This window comes from Leishmania mexicana, chromosome 16 (genome assembly GCF_000234665.1).
Source record: "Leishmania mexicana MHOM/GT/2001/U1103 complete genome, chromosome 16".
Classification (NCBI taxonomy): Eukaryota; Euglenozoa; class Kinetoplastea; order Trypanosomatida; family Trypanosomatidae; genus Leishmania; species Leishmania mexicana.
In genome coordinates, this window is record NC_018320.1 from 129,210 (window position 1) to 150,054 (window position 20,845).

Sequence of the window (20,845 nt, forward strand, 5' to 3'; positions counted from 1 at the left end):
CAGCTGTGCGGTACTGACGTACAACCCACGCGTAGGTCGCGCGAAACAAAACAAGCCGCGAGAAGCACAGGAGCGAACCTTGGCCACGAGAGATGTGTGTCACGACAACGTGTGCCTCATTACCCCGACAACAACCACCCACACGCACACACGCACAGACACACGCACCTATCTATCTATATATATATATATAGACATCGATATAGAAAGCCCAGATTCATCAATAGTCGTGGGCCAAGGCCAGCCAATGAAATTGGCTGCTGCATCGCAGCCACCCCGCTTCCTCCGAAGCGCACGCGTCACACACAAGGCAAGAGCGCCAGCTGGTGTGGCTTAGAACTGCAACAGCCTGAAGCCCGTCTGTTGCCGCGTCGTCAGGTCGGTGCGAAGACGGTATTCCCAGTACGGCATCCCTTTATTGCTTGCCGGGTACCCAGGAGGAAATACTATCTTCATGGTATCGGTTAGCACCTGCTCCTTGAGCAGCCGGTCCGACAATGTCGTCGTCGACATGGACGGCGACGCGTTTACTTCGATCAGGTGGGGGTTGATGTGGTCGTCGATGAGGATGTCGTAGCCGTAGAGCTCGTACGAGTGCTTGTCGTTGAACATTACCGGCTCCACCGCCTTGAGCGAGTGGTAGATGAGAAACTCAATATTCTTCATCATGCCCTCCGCCGTGTACGGGCCGTAGCTCTTCTGCACGTAGAGGAATAGGTTCTGGAAAGACCACTTGCCACCGTGCGAGGTGTTGTAGTGCTCGTCGCCTTTCTGCAAGGCAACGTTCGTCAAGTGGGAGCCGAGGTCCTCCTGGGCCAGGCTGCTGCCAGCGTATCGCGTCGCGCAGAATCGGGCAAAGCCGTCTTCGTGCAGGTACGCCACGAGAGGTTTGTAGGACGTGACGAGAACGTACAGGCGCAGGTCGAACTTCTTGCCACCGATCAGCAGCGGGTTGGAGATATAGCGGCTGATAATGTACGAGCCAAGCAACCCACCACCGCTGCCACTAGCGCCGGCTGTGGTCTGAGATGTCACTGCGCTGGCGGCGTTGAAGCGAGGGGAGGTCGGGCTCCCCTGCGAGCATCCGTTGCCGCCGCTCGCGGTACCCGGTGCGGACTCTATGCTGCTCAAAAGTGCGGCGCGCTGTTGCTGCAGAACCGACGGCGCGACCCAGCTGGCTCGGCTAGAGGGGCTCGTGGCCAGGAAGGAGGTCATGTTATCCGATTCCTTTTTCTCACACAGCCAGCGCTGCAGGGAGCGGACGTCGTCGATGATGAAGATGCCCTTGCCCTGTGACCGCGACGTCGGCTTCACAATCCACTGCGTGCCGCGCCGGCGCTGGAACTTCTCCTTGAACATGCTCATGTCGTTGGGAATATTGTACGTCAGCGGGACGCTGTCGGCAAAGCAGAACGACTTGACAGAAAGCGGCAGCCTGCGCTCAACGCCAGCGCCCGCGAACACGGACGACCCTGCTGCGCCCTCGATATCCGCGGCGTGGGCCGATGCCGAGGCCCAATCTGTGGCGGTGTGCAGTGTCAGCCGGGCGTAGTTGTCCGCTTGGTGCTCACGCAAGTAGCGCCGGATGTTCTTGTACATGAGGTCCTTCCGGGTCAGTTCCGCGTGATCGGGGAAGTGGTTGATGATCTGCTGCTCCTGCCACCGGAAAAAGTTGGAGCAGACCGTGTGGCGGACGCGCCGAACGTGCATCCAGAAGAAGTGCCAATCCCCGAGGCCAATGTTCTTGTCCTCGCCCTCGCTATTAGAATAAACGCAAATCTCCTCAACACTGATGCGTCGCGCACGCACCTGGGAGGTGGAGGTGGCAGCAGCAGCAGCAGCAGCAGCAGCGCCGGCTGCCTGCATCACTCCCCCGGAGCCCCTGCCCGTGTGAGGCACCTCGTCCGCCCGCGCACTCATCCCTTCGGCGGCGACGGCGTTGGTGGCCGACAGCGGCGACGCCACTGCTACAGAGGTCGTCGGATGCGTCTGCTCCTGCTGGTAGCGCTCGAACATGAAGTGAATTACCTGCTTGTCGAGGTCCGTGCGGTAGCGCAAGGTGCAGTCTCCGTGATGGTGACTGCCGCTGCTGCTGTGAATGGACATACTTGGCGCCGCACCCACGCGGCGGCCGTTGCCAAGCCCGCTACTAGCAGGTGCAGCGGCACTAGAGCCGTTCGTGGTCCCTGGTACTATGATCAGCTTGGTATGCCGCCTTCCAGCCAGCGACGTCACCGGCGCCACCACGCGCGCCGAGGCGCCATTGTTGAGGCCGTCCGCATCGCAGCTGCCGTCGTCGCTGTCCTCTGGTGGCAGCGCACGCTGCTGCTGCTGATCACCCTCATCCATGTCCACTACATCCGCCTGCTGCCGCGGTGGTTGCGCTACCGAATCCGCATCGGCCTTCAGCTTTGGTGCCGGCGTCGCCTCCGACGGCGGTAGCTGCACCTCCCCACCCACCAGCCTTTCTGCAGACTTTTTCGTCTTACGTCTGGCGGAGAGCGGTGAGCGTAGCAACGGAGGCGTTGGAGTGGGGGTGCTCAACGCCCTTTCCCTGGATCTCTCCTTCGTCTTGCGTGCCAGTGCGGCCGCTGGCGCCTTCTTCACAGTCAATTTTTTATTCGGCACTGCCGCTGCGGCCGCGTGGGGTGACGTCGCGGACGCCGCAGCCGCACCAGCAGCGGCATTGTCCGAGGCCTTCGATGGCGCCGCGGCAGGTGTGTTGCCGTGCGCCAACGACTTGACACCCTTGCCCTTGCCACCGCTCTTGTGGCCTGTGGCGAGCTCCATGAAGATCGCGTAGGCGTCAAGCGGAGAAGGACGCGCGCACGACACACCCGACGCACGAGTGAGATGCCCTCCGCGGATATCGGCGGGTGCACTTACCTGCGTACTTTCACCCTGCGTCGCAAGCACAGAAAAAAAGCTGAACTGGGGGCGAGTGCCGCGCGTGCGCTGCCGTGTGTTCCGTACGCGGAGGAAGCGAGATGCGGCGGACGAGTGGGTCTCCGCGACAGGCAGATGCAGATGCGGGAGAAGGCAGTGGTCACCAGCGGCGTATTTTCGACGCGCGCACTCTCCAAACGCGCCCTTGTTCGACTCTTCGCTTCCGTGTCGCCTGTCTGCGTCCCCGGCGGCTGCGTGCGCGTGGTGCGTCAATATGGAGAACTGTATCTGTGACAAGTCGCGTACTGGAGGAGGTCGGTGGAGGGAGGGCGGGGCGGCCAGAGAGTGATGGTTTCTCGAAATACCGTCGCTGTTCGAGGGAGGGGGCAGCCCACACCCACGTGAACGAAAGTAGCGGCTCGAGAGTGATGCACGGGTGTATGCGCGCCCTTCCGCAGAGACGGAAGCGAGTGAAGAGAAGAGCGAGACCACCACTGCACAGACACAAGAGGGCGAGGAAGGGCGAGAGATGGACAGAGCAGCAGCAGAACGAGGCCCGGAGAAGGCAACGTCACGCTCGTCAAGGGCGTACATCACACAAAATCGCCTGCCCCCAGAGGCGCACGGCGAATACCGTCCGCGAACCGTTAGCCCGTGCGCTTCTCCGAAAGTGAGAGCACAGCTGGGTGATGCGACTTCTTCGCAAGCGTACACGAGGATTACAGCGGCGGGACACCACGATGTGCCTCCCTCCGCAACGAGCTCACACGAAGAGGCATCTAGGACTCGTAAGCCGCACCAGCCCCGTTTTCTTTCCTGTCCGCCGCTCACGCCCCTCGCAATCGCTCGCTCGCTTCACCGAAACGCATCGATGGAGGAGGAGGCGAGAGGCGTTGCGACCGGCAGATGGACGTCTGTCGCTCTCCCCTGTTACTCCCCCCCCTCCGCCCACCCGCGGTCGGCAAGGCGTCCCGGCGCCCCTTTGCACGAGTGGCGCGCGTGTCTGAGTGTTTCGACGGCTCCGTAGTGCGCCTCTCTTTGGTATTCGCATTAAACTCGGTCATCGTGGACGACGTGCCAGCACGACAGATACGAGTGAGGGGATGAGGGAGCGGGGTACATCAGCTGCACCGGCGCGCCTACACAGAGAGACGCACAGGGACCGCAGCGCGACGGGCCCCGATACAGGCACAGATGGACCATCCGAGAGAGCGTGGGTCTAGTGTACGGGGTGACACGGAGCGGAGCGGGGGGAGGAAGGACGTTTTATGTTGGTCTTACCGTCTTAGTACCCTCAGCCCTCCTCTCTCAGCTCATCCTGTCGTTGTGTGCGTGTGCGTGTGTGTGCGACCCTCACCCAACAAGGCGCCCAGGCATCTGTCAACATCCGTATCCACGTGCGTCGCTACGTTCCCTGCACCGCCCTAACCCTCACCCACTGCACCCATCGGGCGACTTTCGCGTGTACACTTTATGATAGACCACGCATGCAACGCAAGGAGACCGCAGACGTGGTGTGGTTGCAGCCGTCTGCGGTGGTGGTGTTGGCAGTGGAGTCCCTCTTGCTCAAACGGGGTATCTCCATAATGCACCGCTCTCCGCTGCAGTGGCACACGCACGACACGAGCTAAGCGTGTGTAGCGGTGCGCTCACTACTACACCCTCCTCCGCTTCTTGGTCTCTGTTGGTGTGCGCTGGAGGACGCTGTCCTCCTCACAACCCTCGATACGCTCGCGTCGGCGCCGCTTCAGACCAGCCGATGTCTTGTCCACATCCGCATGGCTGTCGACATCGGTGGACACCGCTGCGCGCCTCTTACGCTGCTTAACAGTGACTGTAGAGGCCGTCATATCATACTCGTAGTGCCCCGCGTTGGTGCGGCTGCCGTCATGTTGGGCGCCTGCCTTTAACCCCTTCCGCTGGCTCACCGCTGCATCTCGTGGACGCAGCGCCACCACCGCGGAAATGCCGCCTTTCTTGGACTTCAAATTTTTCTTCCTTGTGCTAGCCTTGCCGCTGCTTGCCACCACACCAGCCCCGCGCACAGCGACCCCAACGTCAGCATGCTCATCCGCCGCGTCGCCCATCAACGCCGCGACCTCCTCTGGCGACGCATCATCACCCAAGAAATGCCTCAATTCACTTTCGAGGTCACGCGTGTCTGTCTTCCCCGTACGCGAGACGTATTTTCGGTCCTCCCTCGCCAGTATGGCACGCAGCTCCGCTGATTCGACCTGCCGCAGCCGGTGCAGCCGACGCTGCATGCGCCTCTGCTGTGGTGTCGTGAAGTGCTGGCCTCGCTCCAAGATGCCAGAGGTGATGTCAAGGGCACGTTGCAGTTTCGCTGCAGCGGACTTGCGCTCGCGTTGCCGCAACTCCGCGGCAGCCTCCTCCTGGTTGAGGTACACTCGCCTATGCTCTGCCGACCGGCCTGCGGCGCCCGCAGCCCCATCTGAGCCAGCTCCTGTGGTGCTGTCGGCGCTACAGCTAGTATGCATTCCGTCCTGGGGAGTGACGGCTGCTGAGAAGAGAAAGGGGCGGGTGGATACGGCTCGTCCGTGCAGGTGCGTGAGCCGCCCGCCATTCACAGGGGGGCCGCCACTAGCGTGGTGTGCCGAGGTGGCCTGGTCTCCTTCATCGCCTTCCTGCGGCTGCTCAGTCGCCACGTCGAATGGACAGTAAAAGTCGAGGTACTTCGTGTATGGCAGGTAGGGGACGTTCAAGTAGGGCACATTCTCCGGCATCACGATTGGACTCACCTCTGGCACGGGGTCCTCGACCTGGACGTAGCCGTGCGTCGCCAGCATGCGATGTTGCTCGTGGCGGCTCAGCCGTCGCCGTGGCGGATTGACGTTCAGCTGAACCGGCGACGTGAAGTGGCGGAGGTACTGCTCGCTCTTCGTGAGCCACGGCGCCGACACCTCCACTGCCTCCTTCGCAGCGCGCGCTATCGCAGCCGTGTCGTTGCTCGTCGCCAGTGTCTTCAGGATAGACTGATGCGCCGCCTTGCTGTGCAGCCCCGCGGCGATGCTCTTCGGCAGAGTCGCCTCCGTTGGCATGAGAGCCACGTAGGTCTCCAGCGGCGTCAGAGGCTGCGAATCCATCGTAGCACTTGGGAGGCAAATACGGGCGTTCGTTCGTTGACAGTGCGCCGCCGCAGCGCGTAGGTGGCACAGCTGCGGCGCCGCTGGCGCTGGCACGTAGTGGTAGTCTGGGCACACACCCGTGACGACCGTGTGGAGCGACCAAAGAGCCGCCTGGAGAAGGCCCATGCCCACCTCGATGCTTGACGACCCCGTGTATTCGGACGACTGCACGACGTCTGCGAGGAAGTCGATGTCGATGGCGTCGAGGCTAGGCGAGACGAGCGTGCTGTATGGATATGTGGCGCGCACACTGCGGTAGCGCCGCCACAAGGCCATGGCCACCTCACCAGCGCCGGTGTAATGATCGCCGCCGTTGAGCAGGAAAAGGAAAATGAAGTCGATGCGGATGGACGGTAGCTGCGATGGCGAGAAGGGCGTGTCGCCGCGGGTGGCGGAGGTCGCCTTCAGCCAGCGGTACAAGATGTCCGACACACGAATAAGCTGCAGAGAGGATGGGCTGATGATGCTGAAGTTGTGGAAGGCGGTGGCGCCAAGGCATGTCATGACAAGGTCGATGTCGTTGCCCATCACCACGACTGTATCGTCTGGGCGGCAGCGCAGATACGGCGCCGTCGCGGCATCGTCACAGCCATCGCCGCTGCTGCCCCGGCGGCCAGCGTTGCCGAACTCCCTGCGAGAGCGAGGCGCCCTCTCGTCCTGCGGTGTCCGCGCGGTTCTGTCTGTCGTGCTGCCTGAGCCGTATGCGAGAAAGGCCAGCGCGCGCGATATCTTCGCTTCGCCCTCGCCCATGACGGTAGTGCCGTAGAGGTACACCGGGCACGCACGGCGAAGAAAGCCGCGGCCGCGGTTCAGCTTAAACTGTGACGCGATGGCGTTCTCGAGCTCGATCATGAAGAGCGACCCGGCGGTGATCGAGAGCGTGTTGAGCTGCTGTACACTGCCGGTGTCGAGAAGAGAAACCCTGCGCCGTCGAAGCCGCTGCGTCTGGAGTTTTGCAATGGGAGCGGGGCCGTCGAAGCAGATGCTGAGCGACTGGCGCGGCACCACCACCTCCGTCACCAGCACACGCAGCCGCTCCAGCACCTCCTGGATGAGCTGCCTCTTCATTTTGTTCTCGCTACTTTGATGATGGAAGCAGGAGTGCACAACACAGTTCATGTCCACCAGCACGTGATCGACCATCGGCGCGTAGCTGCCAGTCGCGACAACCCCTGCCTGCTCCGGAGGGCTCATGTGCGAGGAAGATGTTAACGGGCGCCGGCACGCCCCTCTGCTGTCAACGTCATTTGCCTCATTCTTCTCGCTGCCGTTGGCGTACAGCGCGCCCAAGTCCGCATCAGCGTCCTCGCCGGTGATCTCGTAGTAGCCCTCCACTCGCAAGCGCCGCTTCACCTCCTCTGCGGCCTCCGCATCGCTCAGAGGCACCGGGAGCAACCGCGTGCACCCGCAGGAGTCGATGAACTTGCGAAGCCCTAAAAGCCCCATGTATTACTTAGTGATAGGTGTGTGTGGGGGGGGGGGACACCTGTGTCTGTGTCTGTGTCTGGGTGCGCGCGCGCCTACGCGGGCGTCCAGTCTACATGCAGTGTGTGCGTGTACTCTTCGGACCCCACTCCTCTTCGGTAGCGCGGCCTACAAATCGCTGTGCACAGGGGGGAGGAGGAAGAGGCGCGTGTGTGGGCGAGTAGCAGCAAAACGCGCTCACGTGTCGAAGTTGAGGCAGACGCAATGGAGAGAGTAAGTTGGGCAGTTCGCAGTGAGACGACGAGGACAACGGCAGCAAGGCCGTGCGTGCATGTGTGTAGAGTCACAGCAGCTTGCAAGCGCTCCGCTCCGCGCATGCTGAGTTACGAAGAAGGGGGAGGGGATGAAAGAGGAGGCACGCCCCCTCGCACAGCGAAAGGGAACGGGTCTGCGTGCCCACCTCTCCGCGGACACATCCGGTTATTCGCATCCACGAGGCGCACGTGAGACGACGCCTCTTTCGGCCTCCCTCCTTCGGTTTTGTGGGTCGCAAAGACGCATCCACCAAAATCGGAATACGTGTGCGTGTATGTGTGTGTGCGCGCGCTCTTGTTGCGTTGACGCGATCGCTGTCCAGATCCGCCACGACGCAAGCGTGGCGACGAAGACGAGTCCCCCCCTCCCGGCTCACCCGCACCTCCCTCATGCCTCCCCCCTCCCCCTCCCCTCAGGACCGTTCTGCGTGTGTGCGTGCGTGTAGGTTCCAACGCGCACACAGAGGAGGTGGGAACGAAGGCGTTGAGATAGAAGAGATGTCATAGGAAGACGCAAGGGTGACGGAGACATGACGCCGATGGGCGCAGGAGAGGAGGAGGGACGGTCGCATGCGCAGCAGGGATCAACCATCCTTGTCGTGGATACCACATACACAAGCGTGTGACAGCAGCACCTCCCCTTCCTCCTCCCCCTCATGCATTTCGCTCAGCTTCCTCTGCTTCACAGGCGGCGCGTATGGACTCGCGCAAACGGTCGTTCGTGTTGGCTCATGAAAGCGACAGCTGTATGTGCGTGCCGGCGTACAGAGCGAGAGGTGGGGCGTGCCCATTGCGGCTGCAGGCCGCTGCGAGAAAAACATGCGGAGGAGAGGCAGCCGATAAGAGCTCGGCAGGACTCTCACCCTCCTCCCTCCAACTGTGGGTCGTCACCTGTCCAGACGACTTAGCCAAGGCTCTGCTTGACCTCCTCGCCGCCAGCGATGCCGCTGCTCACCAGCGTGTAGATGCCGAGATACCCCACAAAGACGAGTACCCACACGAAGTAGATCATCAAGGGAACAGCAACCTTCGGGAGAAAGGACGAGCTCAGCCGCTCCAGCTCTATGTTGAAACGGACGATGGGCACGCGGTAGGCGTCCACCGGGATGGAAAGAGCGCGCGGACGCACCTCGACAACCGGCAGAAACGGATCATCAGTGCCAGAGAACGCGCGGATGACGCCCCGCAGTGTGGCGTCGGCGCCGTTACTGCCACTCACTATGCCATCGATGTCCTCTCTGTCTACCCACACGTCCTTCTCGAACGTGAACTCGAGCGCGTTGTCACGACTGGTGGAGAAGACTAACAGCTCCGTGTCCTGCGGCTCCTCGGCCCAACCGCGTGCCGTCGGAGACGTTGCGCCCGCGACGTCGATGCTGCCTTTGAGGAGCCTCTGCACGCTAGAACGGCGTACTTGGTAGAGCACCAGGTCAAAGCCAACGCTTGGCGAGCCCAAGAAGCTGAGCCGTATCATGTAGGACCCTCCCGGCTTCAGCTTGTCCAGGACGTAGCGCTGGCGCGACGGCACAGCGTTGCGAGGGCCGCCACCGCGCTCCGCGGATGCACGCTCCTCGTCGTCGTCCCAGAGCGGTACCCCTGCCGGAAGGGCAGGGTTGCGCACGCGCTGCCTTGTCATAGGCTCGCCGATCCGCAGAAACTTGTACATCTGCGTGTACGACTCGTGGGAGCTGGCGCGCAAGGTGACGAGAAGCGATGCCGCATCAGCCTCGGCAGCGCTGGGGCTAGCAGCGAGGTGCTCGCTCATAGGCACAGCCCAAGGCACCCACCGTTGAGAGAAATCCCTCACATTGCTGCGAATCCCATCGAAAAGATCGGGCTGCTCGATCACGCTGATGCGCACCACGTAGTACAAGGAAGTGGTGGCGTAGAGTGCCGCGAGCAGAGAGAGAAACAGAAACAGAGCGCGCTGGAGGCGGCGCAGGAAGCAGCGAGCAAGGTCCCTCTCCGGTGCCACGCGTGCGCGGGTGTGTGTCATGAGCAAGGGAGGGGAGGAATGGGGGATGGGGAGGGGGGAGAACGCGCCGCGTAACACCGCTCAAGCAAGAAAGGAAAAACACACACAAAGTCGCAGCGCAGCGGCCGGCAGGTGGTACAGCGAGAGTGGTATAGATTCGGCACGACACACTCCGAGAAATAGCACAGTGGAAGAGGAGAAACAGCAGCAGTGGCAGCAGCAGCGCCCCAGCGCAAGCTGTGCACAAGCCGAAGGGCAGAGAGAATGACGTGGGTGATGCAACCGGCGAACTTTGTTGTCGTGTCCCTACGCAGCCATGAAGCTCGCCATTGTGGACAGCGTGCGACGAGTCGGCGAGTAGGAGAGCAGACGCACACGCGCGCGCACACATGCCAAGGGGGGGGGGGCAGAGACGGATCCGTGGAAGCCATGGAGGTGATTTGCGGGGGAGAGGAGTGAAGATGGGCGAAACGGGGGTTGGCGTTAGGGAGGAGAGATACTTAGCGGAGTGTGCATGCACAGGCTCCCCGTAAGCTTGTGCTTGCCCGATGGGCATGCAGAGGAATGACCTGAATCGGGAGAATGGCGGGGCGACACCTCGTTGCGCGCTGACCGCATCGCTGCATGGAACACCGAAACGCAACACTCAGGCGTCGCAGACAGCCGAAGCGAAGAAGCAGCAGCGAGAGCGTCCAGTAAAGAACAGGAGCGGAAGTGGCTGCAACGCCGTGACTGCCGCGCCACCATCTCAGTGTGCGGGCGTGGTTGTAAGGGAGCGTGAGCGTGTGTATGTGAGAGAGCACCCCCGAAAAGGGGCTCACCGAAGTTAATCAGGAAAGCAAGGCAAGGCGAACATGCTGGCACACCTGCGCATCATGTCATGGAGGGCTGACGCGCCGAAGAGGACCGAGTGGGTAGCGGTGATGGCAGCGCCGTCACAGCGCCTTCATGGCATCCGCACCTTCACCCACCCTCTTTTATCCCAGTCACCCTTGCCGATATCGACTGCGTCGGCAGCAGCAACACAACACCATCATCCGTACAGCGCCGTCGCCCGGCCTACATCCACTCCCTGTAACGCCGACAAGCCTGTGTGGACATCCTACAGGTCGAAAATTTCGACCACGGTGACCGCGGCACCACGGCCGCCATCGCGGGAGGCCTCTTTGGACTTGAATGCCGCCGGTTTCCCGCGACGCCGGAGCGTGGTGGGATTAGCGGAGTCGGTGGGCAGCTCCGTTTTACTAGCGGGAACGCCCTTTGGGCTTGATGATGCAGCCTCGTATTTAGGATGCGCTCCGCCCTCCATGCTCAGACTCTGCACCCCTACGTCGCCGCCGACGCCTTCACTGCTGCGAGCGGCACGGTTCGCGTCTCGAGAGGACCGTGAAGGAGTAAAAGGGGGTTCAGATGGTGATGCAGGCATCGTCGATGAGTCCTCGGAGGCCAAGCTGCTGGTCGCGGCAGGTGCAGCCTCCTCCTTGCTCTTCTTGCGACGGCGATTCACGGGAACTTCGCGCAGCTCCGAGGCTCGACTGCACAGTGCGGCTTCGATGTTCTGTTCGAGCGCCGTGACGCGGGTGACGTCGTCCTGCTGACGACTGGTAAAGTACCGGTACTGCTCCGTCGACCGCTCTCCGGTGTCTTCCAGAGAGCTATCGGCCGCTTCGCCATTCTTGTCAGAGTCCGCGGTGCGGCCTTTCGATCGCTTGCCGTGGTGTTTGTCGAGGGCGCAGGCCACTTTCCTCGGCGCACGTGATGCGGCAGCCGTAACGCCACCCCCTCCCGCTCCGGCGCTCTCGTCGCTCGTAGTTGGCACCGTTCCGCGCTGCAGCGCCTCCAGCGCCACCTTGTTGTCAAGCTGCACGCGCTTATAGTACTCGAGCCACTTGGGGTACGACTCGATCAGCAGACTGGTTGCTCGCATCTGCCAATCCGTTTCAATGCGGGAGGCGGCCGCAAACACGTTGGTGATCTGCTTCTGCGCTGAGAAAGGGGTGGGCAGATCGTTGGCGCGCAGCAGCTGCACAGCGAGGTAGGCAAGGTCCGTGTTTCCTGTCTCCTGCGCCACCCCGAGAAAGAGATTCGATACAAGCCTCACTCGCTCTGTGTCACTCTCGGGCAGCCCCAGCGATCGCGGCGCGCGACCGTTGGCAAGGCTCAAGATAATCCCGGGCAGCGTTGCCACGGCAGAGGCACGCTTCGTGGGGTCAACAAGCTCCATCGCGAGCTGCCGAAACAGCGGGATGTAGAGCTCTTCGCGCAGATTGTGTCGCTGCACGACTCGCGTGAGCGGCATCACGTCCTCGAAAGCGGACCAGTGCGCCTCCAGTGCGCGGCAAAATGCGTTCCATCGTCGCTTGCCCATCACCTCCGCGGTGGCGTGAGGCAGCTTGAGCGTGGCAGGTCCGTCCGTAAACCAGCGCGCCATGATCTCCTCCGGTCGCACCGGTCGGAGGCTGGTAGACACGGTTCTGGTGCTCACACCTCCGGCAGTGGTGGCCACACTGCCGCTGCTGCTGCTGCTGTTTGGGCTGCTGCTCTGCAGAATCTCTGCGTCCGCCGTCGGAGCCAGTCCCTCTTTCACCAACAGCGCCACCACATCCACGAAAGGCGTGTACAGGAGTCGGTAGAGGGAGGGTGTGTACCCAGAGACGAGAACCCGCACTCGCGTCTCCAGCTCGGTCGGGGTCAACTCCTCCGCGGGCCCTGTGGCGAGGCCGGCCGTCGGATCCTCCAGCAAGTTCAGCTCCAACGTTGTCGTACCGAGAGGGTCGTTCATGCGCGCTCGATACTCCGCGTCCAGGGTGATGGCTTCGATCTTGGAAAACATCCGTTTCCTTCCAAAGAACAGCACCCGCGTGCAGTTGACGAGCCCACGTCGCTGATCCCTGGAAGCGCCGACTGCTTCGCCAGCTGTACCACGCAATCCCGAACATGCAAGGAGCCCTCTGGACGGCGCCAGCAGAGAAGCGCGGGCCGCGAGAGGCATCATACCGCCGCCACGCACTGCACACGCGGATGTTGTGGCAGTCGCTCGCCGGAGTGTCAGCGCCCGTGACATGGCTGTGTTCGTGACGTGACTGCTCGAGGGAAAGCCTGTAAAGACGTCCCCCAGCTGTCGAATGATGGCCGAGAGGGCGAATGGAGTGCCCAAAGACACTGCCGGTGGATCACGGCGTGCGCCCTGAACGAAAAATGAAAAAGACGGCGCTCAACTCTGCTGGCAGGCGCTGTATTGCCCCACGCGCGCGCAAGAAGGGGGTAAGCAGAGGGGGAGCGCGCACAGGGTGTGCGTGGTGTCCGCAGCGCGTCACGATGAGTGGAGAAATGGAGAGGGCAGTGGACAGAAGAATACATATATATAAACGACGCCCCAACGTGGGGGCAGCAACAAAGACGTGCGGTCCTCCCGGCCGCCACCGCCGCCCTCCAACATCCGCGCCGCACGTTTTCCTTTCGCCAGCGTGAGTCCGCCTCGCTGCCGTGCACACAGCGAGGTCACACGCCACACCCCACACTGACATCCTTCCCCCCCTCCACGCACACACACACGCTCGGTTGTTATTTCTTTACTTCCGTTTTATTTCGCTTTACTCGTGCCCCCCCAATCACCCACTCACACCCCAACCGTGCTTGGGATGCGTGAAGATGGACGCTAACGCAGTCCACCGCAGCGCGCACGCGGACTTGCGCCACAGAGACGGGCATGGTGTCCCAACTACTCCTCTGACAGGCGGTCGGCAGCGTAGCCGGTGCGCGCGAGCGAGACAGCTTTGCTCAAGGTGTGCTGCACGTAGGTTACCGCACGCATCCTCGTGGCAGTCGCCGGTTCCCCTTGTACAGTATCACTGGCAGCACCCTTTCCATCCGCCACCAAGCTCGCCGGCTCCTCCTCAGGCACGTCGAGGAGAGGTCCGAACGAGGCATGGACCCAAACGCGCCGTTGTAGCTGCACCAGCCCCACGAACACCTGCACCGGTGGTACGGTGCGTCCACCCTCCTCACCATCCATTGCAGACGGTCCGCCGGCGTTGGGTGTGCAGTGGGAACCTGACTGATGCGCGGGCGCTGACGCCGCATATTTGCCCTGCAGCGTGGTAGGCGTGTCGTGGGCCTCCGCGAGAACCTCGGCCCAGGCGCGTGCGAGCCGCACAGTGGCCTCGTCCGCCGCCGTAAGCCACCGCAGGCACACGATGCCAAAGGTGGCGGCGTCTATCGAGGCGTCGAAGCGGCCGTCGCCGCGAAGGGCCTGCAGCACCGCACGCACAAACTGCTGGTGTGCGCTAACACGCTCCGCAAGCGCCAACGGCGCCGCTGGCACAGGCTGAAGCTGTGCGCGTGGTTTTGGGCAGCATGACCACATCGTCGCCAGCGCACCCGTCACGTGCTGCTCGAACAGCCACGCCTCCATGTGCGACGGCGGCGACACATGCAGGACGTCGGTCTCCACCACACCTGGGGTGATCCACTGGTTGAAGGTGCACTGCCGTGCCTCCCCGAGGGCTTGGACGGACCAGGCAGCCTTGCGAATATGCGCAAAGAAAAGTGCCACGGAACCAGCGGTGGCGAAGCAGCTCGCTGGAGAGACGGGCAGCGCCGCGTACGGCACGGCAGTCGACAAGCCAGTCGGCACCAGGACGGAGTCGGCCAGCGAAGCCGCGGCATAGAATTGTGCAAAAATCGCGTCACGCTGCGGCAGCGCGGGCGGCGCGACGCTCCCCGCCGGGCCCGCGAGCAGAGCGGCACCGCCGTGGCTCGCGTCAATGTGGAACCACACGCCGAGTCGCTGGCAGAGCTCACCCATGAGGAGCAGCGGATCTACGGAGCCACTGAGGCCAGAGCCAAACGTGCCGACGACCATGAGAGGGTACAAGCCCGCTGCAACGTCCTCCACGAGGCGGGACTGCAGCTCGCGCACGTCCACCGCGTAATTGTAGACCCTGCACGACACGTCACCGGCAGCGGCGGTGTTCGTCGAGTGCGCTGCGGGCAGCGGCAAATCTCGCCCCATCGCAACCGTTTGAGTGACACGCACATATGGGATGCTGAGCAGCTGCGCTGCCCGCACAAGCAGCGCGTCGCACTGATCACCGCAGTACAGCACGAGCCGGCTGCTCTGTTGTTTGGCAGACTCGCTGCCGGCAAAGGCGTTGTGCTGGCCAGCACCACGTGTCACCGCCTGTATTCGAGCTGTGTGTAGCAGGACGGTGTAGGCCTCCAGTGTAGTCGAGTAAATCGCCCCACCGCCGTCGGCGGCTGTGTTGAACGGCGTTGGCGCCCGTGTCGAGGCCTTGGCAAACACCTCCTTTGCAGTTGCAACGGCGGGCAGCGCCGTCAGAGCAGCTGCAGCAGCTGCACTACTTGGGTTTAGCAATGTCGGCGGACGTGGCGCGACATGGCCGCTGGTCGTGCGCATGGCGGTGGGCCAAAACATCAGTGCTGCTCGCGCTGGGCGGTGGCTGCCGCCGTGGTCTGCTGAGTCAGCGCGAGCGGTGTCACCTGTGACCAAGGAGGTCCTCGGTGATGGTGAGGGCCAGTGGAAGCGACTTGGGAGGCCAATGCACGAGGCAACCGTGTTGGCTAACGTCTTGTCGACCTCGCACAGCCTGCCTGAGGTGGAAGTGGGCAGTGTTGTACCCTCACGTGCCATCCCCGCACCGCCGGTGAGGGAATGATGCGCCTGCACGGGTTGAACTACAGGCGCTAGTACCGCAGCGACACCACGGCCAGCCACGGCAACGGCAGTCGCCATGCTCACTAGCCACGCATGCAGCCAGTGTAGAGAGACGCTTGCCTGCAGCGGTGAGGGAGTACTCCTCGCGGAGAAGCTGGCACAGCCGCCTATGTCCGATGAGCGATCTGCTCCCTCTGCCCAGTCACAGAACCGCCGCACGGCCGATTCTGCGGTTGCCGAGCAGACGGCGGCGGACGAAGTAATATGCGCGGCCGTGTCGGTGTCGGGCACCGTGGTAAAGGCGGTGTCAGCTTCCGTGCTCGCAGATGAGCCTGTAGCGGCCGTGATCGGGTGCTGTTTTGTGTGCGCGTCTGTGCGCTCGAAGCCGTGTTGCGGATGATCGCCGATAGCGGCGGTCTCTCTCCATACGGCTGCCACGCTAGCAGAGTGACCCGGCGGCGATGGTGCGGCCGACTCACACGTGCTTGCGGGACTTATCGCCGAGCGAGGGACTGACGAGTCCGCCGCGTTTTGCAATGCCGTGGCAGCAGCCTCGAGCAACAGAGCCAGCCGACGCGCTTCGCCGGCCAAACGGCGGTATAGTCGCCCATCCGCGACCGGCACACGTCCCATACACCTAAGCGGGTTCGAGAATGTGTGCGGCGTGTCTGGCGGACGCACACGGGCGCTGCAGTGTTCGCGCACCGGCGCACACCCGCCATGCATGCGTGCATGGCATCGACCCGTGAGGCGGATCGAGGCGTGTGAAGGGAGCGTGAGAGAGAGACGTTGGGAGGGGGACGGGGGGGACAGACACAGACGAGGTGCAGCACAGCAAGCGGCGTGGTGGGCGGCTACACAGCAGACCGACCAGGCGGATACATGAGCACATAAACGCGGCTTACCGGTGAAACGCCGTCGTGGCAAATCGGTCCGCAGAAGCGAAAGAGCATGCAGGAGTAAAAGAAGGCACGCAGCACACACGCGGCGCTGCTCCATCATGACCGCTGATGCGGCTCGCATCGGACCCCAGAAGGCGCGTGCGCACTGCGCCTCCCTTCCTCCTCGTCTTTTTGTTTCCTTGTAACGCTCGCACTCTCCCGCGTAAAGCCGCGTCAGCAAGCTGCTCGCTCGAGCAGGGAGAGACAAAACGAAATGCTCACCGTGTAGGTCTTGCCTCGCGCACACACACACATACTCGCCTCGCTCCGCCCATGCTGCTGCTGCGGCTGCTGCCACGCTACTGTCGCGGCAATTTTGCCCAAATGTTGAGGCTCAGTTGCGCATTGCCGTTGCTGCTGTCGACTTCCTGGCGATCATGTCGTCGCACTGGTTGGAGGGTGGCGGGAGACAGCCGCCAGTTACCTTATTCGTAGCCTATTATAGAAAAATGGGCTTAAAGCCGAACACACAGGCGCACACGCCCACAGAAGGCCGCGCGACCGCATCACCGGCGTCGCCTCGGCACTGCCGTTGCCTAGAGACAGACCCCGACAGCACAGCCGAGACAAGAATGCAAAGGAAGTGGGGTGGTGAACCGGAGGAGGCATGCTTCTTGGGCCCACACACACACGCACGCAAGCCCACGCAGTCGCGCCCCGCGACGCAGCGAGCGAAAGAGACCACAGAAAAGCGGCCTCACCAGAGCCGAGAAAGCGAGAGGATACAAGGAAGGGAGGGAGGGGGGATCCACACCGCGGCCACGTCGCCAGACTTCTCTTGCGTATGTGTGTGCGCCTTTTCCCCACTGCCGTCATCACCCCCTCCCCCGCCTCCGCACCCCTATGCCTCAAGGGGTGCCTGAGCGTGCGTTGCCCTCGTACTGGCTCAAACGGTCACCGTCGGCGCTCCTCGTCTGCATGCGCCTACTCAGCGTCGCAGCCGCGGTGCTCGCCATCATCGTCATCGCTGCCGCTGCTGCTGCTGCTGCTGTCCGAGAGGTGGATGACGGTGTTCTGTCGTGGCTTTCCGCGCGGGTGATTGACCTCTCCCTTGGCCACTTTCACCCGCTCTTTCCGCGCCTTCTTGTCGTCCTCGCGTCGATCGTACGAGTCAAAGCCATCGCCGTGGTCATGGCCGGTCTTGGCGTGCAGCTCCTCCAGTGAGGGCGGTGGCCAGTACTTGGACTTGGCCACAATCGTGAACATCGCATCACTCGAAACAGGGTCGAAACCGGAGGAATAGGCAGCGCTGGCCAACTTGCTAGACGATGCGGCGGTGGTGCCACCACTAGATCTACACTCCAGCTCCTGGTACATGGAGTGGACATCCACCTTCTGCGCCGGCACCTCGCTTGTGCGTGGGAGGCGAGCAGTGGAGAACTGCCGCGATTCGAGCGCCTTGTTGGTGACGCGCACCCGCTGCGGCCTCCGCCTCTTCCCATTCGTCCGCTGCTCTGGTGCGGCCTTTGGTGCCATTATTCGGACTGTACCGGTGGACGTGCGTCCGGATGTGCTGCAAGTGATACAGCGCTGTGGTTGTCTCCTTCGTTGACGGAAGCGGGGGGAGGGGGGGCGCTCACGTGGAATGGGCGCTTCGCCCGTGACACCTTCTCAGCGTTGGGCTACGAAGGGGGGAGGAGGGGGCCGCATGTGTGCACAGACACCGATACAAGCAAGCACGTGCACATTGGAGAAGGAGCAAGGGTTAGGATGAAGCAGGCGGTTCAGATGGCAGCGGAAGCGGTGGGCGATGAGAAGAGAGTTGGGCATCCACCGAGAATCTCTCGTACCAAAATGCATGCGTGGAACGCCGGAGACCTGCGAAAGAAGACGGCGTGCCGCGTGTGTGCGTGGCGGGGCGCAGGCGCGCTCGCCATCGCCTCGCTTCTCCTTCCGCCCACCCAAGACGGAGAGACAAGAGTGAGGCGCACGCGCCTTCGAAGTCAGCTCCTGCTCGCGCACACACACACAGCGACAGCAGTAGAGCAACGGCAGAGGCGTTCGAGCGACTACGCAAGACCGGATAGCCTGCCTTCATCCATCAGTCCACAAGCAATTCACTGGGCACCGTGTGCTGCCCACTGGAATATACACGTCAGTCCTGGCCTCGCCTCCGCTTCGTGAAAAAAGGTGTTTTTCCCCAGGCAACCTTTTCTGCCCTGCGAACTGCCACGTGTGCGTGCTGAGGTGTCGGCACGAACGCCCTCTCGCATGAGCGGGTGGAGAGGCAGGCGGAGGAGAGAGACGAATACGTCCGCAGGCACACACACACACACACACGCACCACGCAGAGAGACGCCCACACAACAACGCGGTGAGCGAGAGCCAAGTGTCGATCCACAGACCACACAAACTGCACCGCTGTGTTTTTCTCTTGTGTCCTGTCTCTCTCTCTCTCACTCTTCGCCGCCACGCGTGCCCCTCCTCTTGCCTTTCCCAACCGCTTGCACACATTCCTCAACACACCCGACGGGGACCACAACACCACCGCATGCCCCCCACCCGCTTACAAACTCGCCCGGCCCTCTTCGCTCTTCTTTCGCCATTGCAGCGCATCATACACCCCCCGTCGCCGCGCGCAGTCTCTCCTCAATCTCGTCTGCTGACGCCTATACGGAAGACATGAAACTGCACCCCTCCCGTCGCTCCCCCACTTTCCCTGCAGTTGCAGCTGCCGAGGAGAGTAGGGCAAACACTGAGTGAAGGCAAGACGGCAGTGCTGCGTGCCAGTCTGCGTGCTGATAGCGGTGCGTCGCATCAGTCCACGATGTCCATCAACACAGGTGATGCCTCACCTCTCAACAGAAAGACTGCCGTATGAGGGGAGCGACGGTCTTCCGTGAGCCGTCGTCCTTCCGGATTTGCCTACGTGCGCGTGCGCGCGCGTCTCTGGGGTCGCTGCAATGGCGCCTCTGCCGGCCGCCACCCCCTCAGCAGCGCCGCGCGCCGCTGCACGCCGTGCGCGCAACAGCCCCCCAGCACGCCCCTAGGACCGACTGATCTGGAGGCCGGACGCCGACACGCTCATCTCCACGAAGCGGGCATTGCCGTTCGGCGGGTTCGCCGTCAGCAGCTCGCGGATCCGGCGAGCGCACGCCTCGTCCTTCGCGCACATGTACATGTAGCCGCCGCCGCCAGCGCCGGGCAGCGTCACACCCCACACGTACGGCTCCACAACGTCCACGATCGACTGCACGGCAGGGTTGCACACGCCGTCGTCCAGCCGCTTCTTCTGCTCCCACGTGCGCTGCACAAGCCGCGCGTAGCCCTTGTAGTTGCCCGTCGTCATCGCGTCGTACATCGCGGCAGTCGTCGGCCCACCCATCTCACGCAGCAGCTGCAGTGTCGCGCCACGGTTCAGAAAGACGTCGCGCACAATCTCGCCAAGAATGCCCTTTGCCATGCGAGTGATGCCCGTGTAGTACAGCAGGTGGCACGCGGCGAACCTCGGGTCCGTGTACACGCTGTCCGGCATCCAGCGCACCGTCGGCAGGCACGGCAGCCCAGGCACGCACTGCACAAGCTTCAGGCCCTCGAACAGGCCGCCGTACTGATCCTGCCACCCGCCACCAGCGGTCAGCATCTGCTCAATCAGCAGCACGCGGCGGCACACATCGTGGTTGTCCCACGGCAGCTTGCAGAACTCCGCCAGTGACCGCAGCACGGTGCCGGCAACGATGGAGCTCGTGCCCAGCCCAGACCCCGTCGGGATCGCCACAAACAGCGAGATCTCCAGCCCGTGGCCGCCAAACCGCGCCGCCAGCTGCTCCCGCAGCGTCGCGTACTCCGTCGCGCAGAACTCCGGCAGGAACCCGCACAGCGCAAGCGCGGCCTTCGGGATCGAGAACGGGTTCTGCATCGTCGCGTACGTGCGGATCTCGTCGAAGCTCGAGACGCTCAGCTGCTCGCCGGAGTCGATCGAGCGCATGACGATCATCGGGTCCTCGCGCACGCGCACGTACACCTGCACCGGCGGCTGCCCGTTCAGCTCCACGGCAACGTTGATCACGCTGCCGCCGCTCAGGATCGTGTACGGCGGCGTATCCGTCCATGCCCCCGCCACGTCGATCCGGATGGGGCAGCGGCCCCAGATGATTTGGTCAAGGTGCACGCCCATCTCCGGGTCGTGGCGCTCATCGGGAAAGGAGTCCATGATGGCCGCGCGTAGCTCCGCGAGCGCGGCGGCATCGTGCACAGCCGCCAGCGAGCGGGCCTCCTCCACGCTCGGCGCACGCAGCAGCGCGAGGCGCCGCGCCTTCTCCGGCGCAGACACCGGCGGCTCCGCAGTATCCATCGCCTCCAGCGCCAGCTCCATCAGGCGGCTCGCAAACGCGTGGTAGTGCGCCACCACGATGCGCCCAGGCACGGTGCACAGCGGCGCACCCCTGCCGCCACCGCTCACGCTGCCCTCGTCCGCGAACATCCGCGCCAAGCTGGCCGCAGTGGCGGCCGCGCCCTTCGCGAACGGCGCCGCCTCGCGC

The 20,845-nt window shown here is 63.1% G+C and overlaps 7 protein-coding genes across 7 annotated transcripts; all 7 read right to left on the reverse strand.

Annotated features, from left to right (window-relative positions):
* Positions 1 to 333: 333 nt before the first annotated feature.
* Positions 334 to 2,790, reverse strand: LMXM_16_0380 (putative tubulin tyrosine ligase; the record flags this gene model as incomplete). Its single annotated transcript, XM_003873673.1, has 1 exon — positions 334 to 2,790. One exon carries the CDS (start codon positions 2,788 to 2,790, stop codon positions 334 to 336), a length of 2,457 nt encoding a protein of 818 aa, XP_003873722.1.
* Positions 2,791 to 4,541: 1,751 nt separating this feature from the next.
* LMXM_16_0390 (conserved hypothetical protein) lies at positions 4,542 to 7,478 on the reverse strand (the record flags this gene model as incomplete). Its single annotated transcript, XM_003873674.1, has 1 exon — positions 4,542 to 7,478. One exon carries the CDS (start codon positions 7,476 to 7,478, stop codon positions 4,542 to 4,544), a length of 2,937 nt encoding a protein of 978 aa, XP_003873723.1.
* A 1,197-nt stretch (positions 7,479 to 8,675) lies between these two features.
* LMXM_16_0400 (conserved hypothetical protein) lies at positions 8,676 to 9,767 on the reverse strand (the record flags this gene model as incomplete). Its single annotated transcript, XM_003873675.1, has 1 exon — positions 8,676 to 9,767. One exon carries the CDS (start codon positions 9,765 to 9,767, stop codon positions 8,676 to 8,678), a length of 1,092 nt encoding a protein of 363 aa, XP_003873724.1.
* Positions 9,768 to 10,848: 1,081 nt separating this feature from the next.
* On the reverse strand, positions 10,849 to 12,579 carry LMXM_16_0410 (conserved hypothetical protein; the record flags this gene model as incomplete). Its single annotated transcript, XM_003873676.1, has 1 exon — positions 10,849 to 12,579. The coding sequence occupies one exon, from the start codon at positions 12,577 to 12,579 to the stop codon at positions 10,849 to 10,851; it is 1,731 nt and encodes a 576-aa protein (XP_003873725.1).
* Positions 12,580 to 13,467: 888 nt separating this feature from the next.
* LMXM_16_0420 (conserved hypothetical protein) lies at positions 13,468 to 15,183 on the reverse strand (the record flags this gene model as incomplete). Its single annotated transcript, XM_003873677.1, has 1 exon — positions 13,468 to 15,183. One exon carries the CDS (start codon positions 15,181 to 15,183, stop codon positions 13,468 to 13,470), a length of 1,716 nt encoding a protein of 571 aa, XP_003873726.1.
* A 2,105-nt stretch (positions 15,184 to 17,288) lies between these two features.
* Positions 17,289 to 17,840, reverse strand: LMXM_16_0430 (conserved hypothetical protein; the record flags this gene model as incomplete). The annotated part of the gene is made up of 1 exon (XM_003873678.1): positions 17,289 to 17,840. The coding sequence occupies one exon, from the start codon at positions 17,838 to 17,840 to the stop codon at positions 17,289 to 17,291; it is 552 nt and encodes a 183-aa protein (XP_003873727.1).
* A 1,510-nt stretch (positions 17,841 to 19,350) lies between these two features.
* LMXM_16_0440 (putative fucose kinase) lies at positions 19,351 to 20,844 on the reverse strand (the record flags this gene model as incomplete). The annotated part of the gene is made up of 1 exon (XM_003873679.1): positions 19,351 to 20,844. A coding segment is annotated over one exon (1,494 nt), but the record flags the coding sequence as incomplete, so codon positions are not given.
* Position 20,845: the final 1 nt, after the last annotated feature.